Consider the following 9,026-nt stretch of genomic DNA (forward strand, 5'->3'; position numbering starts at 1 on the left):
CGTTAACGCCTTCCGCCAATAGAACAAGAAGTTGTTCTCCACCGCCTACTTCTTATTGGTTCGCAGCACGGAAGGCGTGATTGAGCAAACTCTATATAGTTAAAGGACAAAGGACACAAAACTGGTCTTCTCGCTCGCCGCCATCTTAGGTTGGTCGTTAGAGTTCCTAAGCGTGTTAAAGCCAGTTTCTCAGTCAGCATGTCTCGTGATAGATTCAGAAACCGTGGCGGCGGCGGAGGAGCTGGAATGAGTATATACCGGCGCGGTAGTAACGGCGGTCGTGGAATGGGAATGCACAACTTTCGCGGGCACGGTTATATGGAGCAGAACCGCGGGCCTCCACCACAGCATCTGAAGCCCCAACTTCAGCAACAAAAACCACCGCAGCAACCTCCGAATCCCGAAACTCCAAAGCCGCTTCAAACGGTCGCAGCTAAGCCTCAGACTCCCGCGCAGGCCCCTGCAGCTTCTCCTCAGACAAAGCCTCCCCAATCTCCGCAACAAAAGCCTCCAAACACCCCGCAGCAGCAGCCGTCTGCACCCGCTAAACCTACCACCCCTACACCAGCGCAACAGCCGCCTAAACCCTCTCCCCAGCCTCAACAGAAAACTCCGCAGCAACAGCCTCCGCAGCAGCAGCAAAAGACCCCTCAGCCGCCACAAAAGCCTCCGCAGCAACCGCAAAAAACACCGCAGCTGCCGCCTCCGCAGCAGCAAAAAGGTCCGTCTCCGGCTATGAAGACGCCACAGCAGCTGCAGCAGCAGAGGCCCCGGCCAGGGCCTAACAGCCAGATCGGCCAGAAAAGGCCTTACCCCGGCCAGTCTCGATTTTCACAGGCGCCCCCTGCGCAGGGGCCCAGGGATGAAAAGCCGCTAGAGCAAACAACCTCTGAGGTGAGTGATCTGCTTTGTTATGCTGAGTCCCGGGATGGGCTCGGCACCCTGTATATAGCTCGTCCGGCGTTTGAACGGTCGTTTACCATTTTATAGTTGGTTGGGTTTGTATAACCCGTAGGAACACGTAACTATGAACGAATCCTTCGCTATATCCTGTAGAAAGGTGTTGTTTTTTTAACACGTATTTCCTGTGGTTATAGCGAGAAAGACGTGGGCTTGTCGTGATAGATTAGGAACATGCGAGTTGTTATATGCGCTGCGTATTCGTGTGGCGTTACAGGAAGTGCCTAAGATGGCCGCCTGGGCTGTGGCTGCCTTTGTCTGGGCTCCATTTTGGGAGAACCCCCCCCCCCCCATCTCCGTGTGATTAGCATTTATGTCCTTGGGCATTTTCTAATTCCCGATCGCTAATACCCCTTTTTTATGCATTAGCGCGTTTTAAGCAATTGTCTTTTTCTATGGGATGACTGGAATTTGTGATCTTGATTAGGTCGGCGATCGATGCCTGAGGTGTGACCGCATTTGACTTGCGGATTTTGTGCGTGCTGGTGGCGGCTTGGTTAATGCTTCACATCTTCTCTTCACAGGGTATTAAAGCTTCCTTGTCTCTGCTTCGACGGCCCGGAGAGAAGACCTACACCCAACGCTGCCGACTGTTTGTTGGGAACCTTCCGGCAGATATTACAGAGGAAGAGTTTAAAAAATTATTCGCTAAATATGGCGAGCCAGGGGAAGTCTTTATTAACAAAAGCAAAGGCTTTGGCTTTATTAAACTGGTAAGGATGTCATTTAGTTTATAATTGTCTTATGCATAGTAAGGGTTGCAGGTTTACTTCCTAGGTTGTAAGGCACCTTAGATCTGTTCTAATAAATGTCATGGCATTGTGGCTCTGGGACTGCAGACAATTAAGCCGAGGCCTATATCGTATAAAAACGTAACAAAAGCGTGCTCTCCCCCCCCCCGCTCATTGAATTTTGGTCTGTGTTAACAGATTATACAATTAAGATGGTTATTTGCGTTACTCGGCCCGCTGGCTATGCCTAAGCAGCTCCAGTGTCCTGCGCAGTGGGCCAGTTACAAGAGACCTTTGTGTTCTCCCCCACACCCTGCCCTGTTTAATCTATAGAGGCTCGTTACAGCTTCCATAAACTTATTTAAAAGGCCAACACTAAATGCATATCTTGCCATAGACTAAGCTGTAACAGACCTTATTAATGGATGGCTTTTTCTGTTGGGGAGAGGCAGCTGTTTTGGTGATTGTTAATGATTGAATACACACGTTAGACCCCCCCCTCCTCCATAATCGTAGGAGAGGTATATTATGCAGTTGCATGTTTCTTTCACATCTGCAATCTAAAACACTGACTTATAAATATTAATGTTTTTACGTTCTCCTAGGAATCAAGAGCGTTGTCAGAAATTGCAAAGGCAGAGCTTGATGATTACCCCATGAGGGGCAGGCAGCTACGTGTACGATTCGCCACACACTCTGCTGCGCTTTCTGTACGCAACCTTTCTCCTTATGTGTCCAATGAACTTCTGGAAGAAGCTTTCAGCCAGTTTGGCCCAGTGGAAAGGGCTGTGGTTATTGTGGATGATAGGGGACGATCTACAGGAAAAGGAATAGTTGAGTTTGCAGCAAAGCCTGCAGCTAGAAAAGCTCTGGAAAGATGCAATGAGGGAGTCTTCCTCCTAACAACGTAAGTTTCCTTGTCTTTGTTGCTTGATGCACACTTATTACTCTTAGGAGCCTTGGATATTTTGTAAAGGCTGTTCTTGACATGATTATAATTACTTGCAGGACTCCAATGCCTGTTATAGTGGAGCCGCTTGAACAGTTTGATGCAGAGGATGGACTGCCTGAGAAACTTGCTCAGAAAAATCACTTGTACCAAAAGTGAGTATTAATGGTTTTACAACCCCCCCCCCCCCCCGTCCTTGAACATAGAGTACTGGATATAGTAATACAGGTTAGCATTGACAAATACTTCACTGTTACAATCTTACAGTATTGCTTACACTAACTTCCCTTTTTGTTGTGTGTGGTGGCCTGTTCTTTATGGCAGTGCTCAGGTGATCCTGGTTGAAAATATTTCCTCCATAGGTCTTCCTTAATGAATACGACTAAGTAATTCAATTTACCACAATGTGTTGACTTATCTAGTACATTGATCGTTCCCCTGCATGGTTTTCATTGATTAACTTCTTCGTACCAGGGAACGCGAGATTCCTCCTCGGTTTGCTCAACATGGTACCTTTGAGTTTGAATATTCAAAGAGGTGGAAATCTCTGGATGAGATGGAGAAGCAACAAAGGCAACAAGTGGAGAAAAACATTAAAGAAGCAAAAGAGAAACTTGAAAGTGAAATGGAAGACGCATACCATGAGCATCAAGCTAATCTCCTCCGCCAAGGTTAGTTGTGCCTTGTCCCTTGATTCCTAGAAAATGTTCCAGGTTATAAACTAGATTGTGTAGAGGTGGCTAATGTTGAAACGCATCTCATTGCCGCTACGTTCTCTGTAGCTTACGTGCCTTCCACTCCATGTCCTATCTAAGAATTGAGCTGCAAGCATGCCCCCTTAAATTTAAGTCATTAAATCTGCTTACCCACTGTCAGCTTCTCATTTTCAATATTTGTTCCTTAGATTTAATGAGACGTCAAGAAGAGCTAAGACGTATGGAAGAAATTCACAACCAAGAAATGCAGAAGCGCAAGGAAATGCAGCTGAGGTCAGATTTGTTCCATTTCTTGTTACTATAATTGTCAAACAAGCAAAGGTTTAACATTTTTACAGGTTGCTCCACTTTTGAATAGGTTTATAAAGGGCATGGTCGAAGTTTATAGCCTTGATTCTGTGCACCCGTTTCTGTTTGCTTTAGCCTTGATGTACTTAATAGTGTTTATTAAACAGGCAAGAAGAAGAACGCCGCAGACGCGAAGAAGAGTTGTTGCTCCGCCAGCGTGACATGGAAGAGCAAATGATGAGGCAGAGAGATGATTATCGTATGGGTTACATGGACCCCGTAAGTAACTGTTCCGTTGTCTGCCTATTGATATTTGAAAGGATTTCGGTTTTAAGTAACCAAACTTTTTTCCCCCTTTCTTGCAATAGAGAGAACGGGAGATGCGCATGGGAGCAAATGCAATGGCTATGGGAGGTAATGTACACTTTTCATAGCTGTTACAAATGGTTTTGTTAGTATTGGGTCAAAAAATAAAAATAAAATAAAAAATAACTTTTTAGATCCATATGGCTCTGCAGGCCAAAAGTATCCTCCAATGGGACCTGGCATGGGCTATGATGGCAATCCCGCTGTGGCACAAGCAGCTATGATGGGGAGCGACATGGTAACGTATTCTGTTGTAACTTGAAAGCATCTGTAGAAACACTCAAATCTTAAACTTCCTGAACGTCTTGCACTTTTGCAACTACTTTAGTCTAACTTTTCATGCGATTCTGTTCTTTCATTGGTCAAAGTAGCATGTTACGGAGGAATTCTTGGTTTCATAAATGTGCTTGACCTGTTACATGGTTGACCACATTATCTGGATATTTTCTTAGCTTCATCTATACCCACTAATGATTTGGATTTAACTTGACTTATGAGGTATTTTGAAGCATAAACAGAAATATGCGCAGTACAAAAAAAAGTAGCAATCTGCATTAATGAAAGCTGCTGCCCCTGCTTTGGTACCCATTTATATATTTGGATGAGCATGTTTTTTTTTTTTTTTTCTGGAAATATTGTTTGAAGTGATACACTAAATGGGAGAACTGTAAGTGAAAACAATAACCATTCCATGTTGATGTGTAATGCATCCTAATTAAATTCCTTTTTAATGAGCTTACACTTTAACACATCACTGGGTGAATTTCCATGCGCCCAATTTTGTGATGTAAAGGCTGAGTGTTGCGTAGTTTGCGCAGACCATCACTGTGATGTGAGTGACAGTTGGGTTACATGATGTAGTCTTGGGCTGCACAATTTGGCAATGGATATATATATATATATATATATATATATATATATATATATATAGTGCCACTGAAAAGAGCACTCTGGGCCTCGGTGCATTTTTTAAGATCATTTTACCAATTGCTTAAGGGACTGTGTAAATGTCACTTTCCATACAGTGGAAAACCTCCAAATGACTTAGTTCTTTCCTATGTTACCAAGGATGTACTTCAGAATACTAGTGTTGGTGTATTTTATCACTGTAATAAGTGGTGGCTTTTGTTACATGGGCCTTGTTTGATAACATCAGCTGCAAGAACTAGTCAGCTATAACGCTGGGTCCCAATGCCGCCTGAAGGGTTGGCTAGTGGTCCCTCGCCACCTACTAGCATTTAGCTTGAACGATGCTCGAACAAAACGTGTCTATGCCTTTATTTATTTTTTGATAACCAGGACTTAACACATTTAATTTGTTTCACTTACAACTGCAATGCTGTGTAGGCATATAACAGAGCAGTATGTGCTCATGGGTATTCTGTAAACTGTACCCCCCTCCCCCAATGGCATAACTTCATAAGTGAGCAGTGAAGTAAAACACAAAACCCATTCATCTATTAAGTGGCTCTGTTGCAGATTTCATATATTTGATTAACCTGAAATTTGAGGTTTTTGTGCTTGAGTGCAGGGCTGTAGCCTTTCACCTATATCCGTCAATGCCTTGTTAAGCAGCGAATTTCAATTTAGGTTTAACTAAATTAGGTGACTGTGCAAGTACACCAATTACTCCACCTGCCCGGTTTTAAAAACACAAAAACTTTTTTGTAGCACGTCAAGAAGTCTGTTCTTCTGAAACAGATGTCCTTGTCAAGTGTGGGATCATACATAGTGGCTTCTGTGATAACGTAACTAATTTGCAAATTACCCTCTTTTCCTTTCTATGTTCCTGGTACCTGTGGATCGACTCACTGGTGATTGTATCGACGAACCTTGACTGCGGGACCCTTCTAAAATACATAATACACATACATGGACCACATCTTCTGTAATGAACTGCATTTCTGTTGCTATAGCGCAATGATCGTTTTGTCCCAGGGAACGCAGGGACTCCCAATGCCCAAGGTTCCAGAGGGATTGGATCCGTGCCGCCTGCTGCAGCAGGGGCTGGTTATGGGAGGGCAAGAGAGGACTATGAAGGTCCAAACAAAAAGCCCAGATTTTAGAGAGATCAGTCCCTTTAAATGTTAATTTCAAATGCTCACTTATATTTTTTTTTTTTTAATTTTCCTTTTTTAGTACTGAAGTAAAATTTTTACTGATGCTCAGTTGCTTGACCCAGTGTTTGTGAATCCTATTAGTGTAATGCAGGTCTCGTAAGTCCACAACCCCTCTGTTGTTTTATGGCAGTGAATGTTTTTTTTATATATATATATCTATAAAATGCTTCAAACCTTCTGCAGCACAGGGTGTTGCCACTTGCTAATGCAAACTGAGCAAACAACCCAGAAGCTAAGAATTAGTCCTACATGGATTCCGCTTTCTTGGCGAGATCACAGATTGACTAGCCGTGCTTCAGTCATGTCTGCCAGCTGTGCACCCCCTTTTAAAAGCCAGTTGGGCATCTTGGCACTATATTAATGTGCACCCAAAAGTACGCTGGTACTGTGAAGATGCTGCTCCAACAAACTGTTGTGCCCCTTTATAGTTAGAAGCTCGAAACAATGGCTGCTGCAGTTCTCTGCATGCCAGCGGCACGGGGCGTGCGTTAATGTTCACTTCTCTGGCAATCAAGGATTTTATTCCCTTTTTGAGCATTTTGTGGCCGGAACAAAAGCTCAGTGAAACTTGTAATGGGTTGTATTGAATAACTTCTAAATAAAAAACAAAAACAAAACAAAACTCAATGTGAAACTTATTGTGTTGGGATGGGTAGTTCTAGGCAGCGTGTATTGGGCTGTGCCAGGGCAGTAACTGATCATTGATCTTTATTGACTTGTAATGCATAGTGGCTTATTGCATAAACTAGGTGCTTAGACTGTACTTCTCCTGTACGGATTCTTATGACTCTAAAATATTGTATAGTAACTGGCAAAGTCATTAATGGTCAAAATAGGTTGCCCAGTATTGTCTTACATACAATTTTGAGAACGCTACGTGTTGGTGTCTAATTATTCAGTAATTGACTGGAAACTGATCTTTAACTAAAGTGCAGACCCCCCCCCCATACAGCAGTTGTGTATTTTTGTGTTGTGTACCATGACAATGTTTCATGACTGCTTATGTTAAGGTTCGCTGCACATGTTCAGACTGTCTTCCAGGGAATGATTGTTTTTCTTTAGTCACTGTTACAGTTCAGACACTTGGTTTATGCAATGCCACTGGGGAACGAGACCGTACCATGTATAACATTAAGGAGCAAAGAGTGACTGGCTTCAGTTGGCTGAGGTAAACCACATTGCCAGGGCACATGCTCATTCTTGTATGCCATCTACAAACTTGTCTCGCATGACAAATCTAGGAGAGGTGTTCCGGGGCTCTTTACATGGCATCTTAATGGCTTACCCCATGGGCTGTATATTGTAACTACGGGAAACCACCTAGCTACCGATATCGGTGTGACTGGTGGCAATCTTGTAGAAAAGGGCCATGGTCACTTTTTGCTAATGTGTAATTGTGTTGTGTATACAGTGTTGCTGGTCATATGCACTTTAGAGATGTACACAGGCTTTTATGTAGCATTAACGATTGAGACTGGCACATCTGTATCCTGCTCCAACTTGGTCTACCAGCTGCTGTTGCAGGTGGTCTCTTTAATCCCCTTCGTTTCCATTGGTGTTCGCAGGCAAACTAGTTAATACCCCATAGATTTTTTTTTTTTAAGGCTGTAGGACATGGCTTGCTGTCAGTGAGCAAGTGGGTGCAAATAACCTTTGTACCATAGACGGTATCATTAGTATAAGCAGTGTGTATGGTATAGTTTAATTTGCTGTTAAAATGTTAAATACCATGTGATGTGAATGTGTTACACAGCCTAGTGTGACTGCTTAATAGTTACTGCTACTATTAGTAGTGGACTTTTTGCCCTGCTTAAACAAAGATGTAATTCAGCGCCTTGCTGAATGTGTGACTTCAGCTCACTTTATTTTTAGCGTTTAAACGGCATATGGCTCTTCAGTAATGCTAAGCTGCTAACAAACTGCTGGCACTATAACATTCTTCTATTTGTCTTTTAAAAGGTATACAGTATTTCGAAAAATCACTTTTTTGTTTATCCTATAAAACTATTTTTTGTGAAGCTGAAAAAAAACCTGTAGGTTGTAACAGGCAGGGATTGTCGCCAGTTATATAGAACTGTCAAATCCTTAAAGCACAACGCACAGAGTCTATGGTAACTTGCTGTCCAGGCGCAGTGAATGTTTTTTTTTTTTTTTGCAAGCCTATTTTATATTTTTAAATATTAGTCTGTATTTTTTAGCATACTTCAATAGGAAGGCTAGCAATATATTAATTTCCTTACCCATGTTAATTTTAGAAATGAGTATAGCTTTTTACTGGCTGTAAAGGAGCAGTCTCAGCTGTAGCCAACAAAGCTGTTCCCAGCACCAGCAAATCAAGCTTTAAATCAGAAAACGTTACTTGGCCAACATAAATGGACATAACCAACGTGGTCAATGTATACATGGCTTCCGAAAATTCAATACGTGTATACTTTTTGAACTTTAAAATCTTAACTCCGAAGCACTAGTATTCAAGTCTACTGAGGTTTTTGAGACTTAACATGTACATACCCACTTTCCAGTTAACATTTCTTGATCATTTCAGTCGTCTGTTCCTGTAAGATAAGCTGCCGACAAAAGCAGCTGGTTACGTTTTTATACACTTTCAGGTTTAGTCTGAACTGCAAAAATGGAAAGTCGAAATTAAGTGTAATTAGTCTCTTTGACAGCCAGAGACATGGAGAGCTTTTCAACTTTGCTGAAGTTTTTAGCCACTTAAGTTGCATTTAATCTTAGTGGCCATCTGTGGCAAGCATTTCTGCAGTGCATAACTTTGAGGAGCATAGTTCTACCATTGGACTGTAGGATCCCGGATGTAGTAATCCCGCTTGCTTCAAGATGCTCATTGCTGACGGCTTCCAGGTAGGTACCCAAGAAATACTCTACCTTGGTCTGT

The 9,026-nt window shown here is 42.6% G+C and overlaps 1 protein-coding gene across 1 annotated transcript; it reads left to right on the plus strand.

Moving 5' to 3' along the window:
* The first annotated feature begins 318 nt into the window (after window positions 1–318).
* Window positions 319–6,076, plus strand: LOC149281380 (splicing factor, proline- and glutamine-rich-like). The gene is made up of 10 exons (XM_089499339.1): window positions 319–894; window positions 1,485–1,673; window positions 2,297–2,598; window positions 2,700–2,795; window positions 3,115–3,311; window positions 3,545–3,629; window positions 3,812–3,923; window positions 4,013–4,058; window positions 4,145–4,248; window positions 5,927–6,076. Exons 1-10 carry the CDS (start codon window positions 319–321, stop codon window positions 6,074–6,076), a joined length of 1,857 nt encoding a protein of 618 aa, XP_089355465.1.
* Window positions 6,077–9,026: the final 2,950 nt, after the last annotated feature.

Source organism: Sceloporus occidentalis, unplaced genomic scaffold (genome assembly GCF_023333645.1).
Source record: "Sceloporus occidentalis isolate IW3139 unplaced genomic scaffold, rSceOcc1.0.p SCAF_133, whole genome shotgun sequence".
NCBI classification, from domain to species: Eukaryota; Metazoa; Chordata; class Lepidosauria; order Squamata; family Phrynosomatidae; genus Sceloporus; species Sceloporus occidentalis.

What these genes read in the sequence shown, in the direction of transcription:
- LOC149281380 (XM_089499339.1), top strand. Translation starts at nt 319, where the DNA reads ATGGAGCAGAACCGCGGGCCTCCACCACAGCATCTGAAGCCCCAACTT. An exon ending in AAAAATCACTTGTACCAAAA is followed by an intron (nt 2,796 to 3,114) that starts GTGAGTATTAAT and finishes TCTTCGTACCAG; the next exon opens with GGAACGCGAGATTCCTCCTC. An exon ending in AAATGCAATGGCTATGGGAG is followed by an intron (nt 4,059 to 4,144) that starts GTAATGTACACT and finishes ATAACTTTTTAG; the next exon opens with ATCCATATGGCTCTGCAGGC.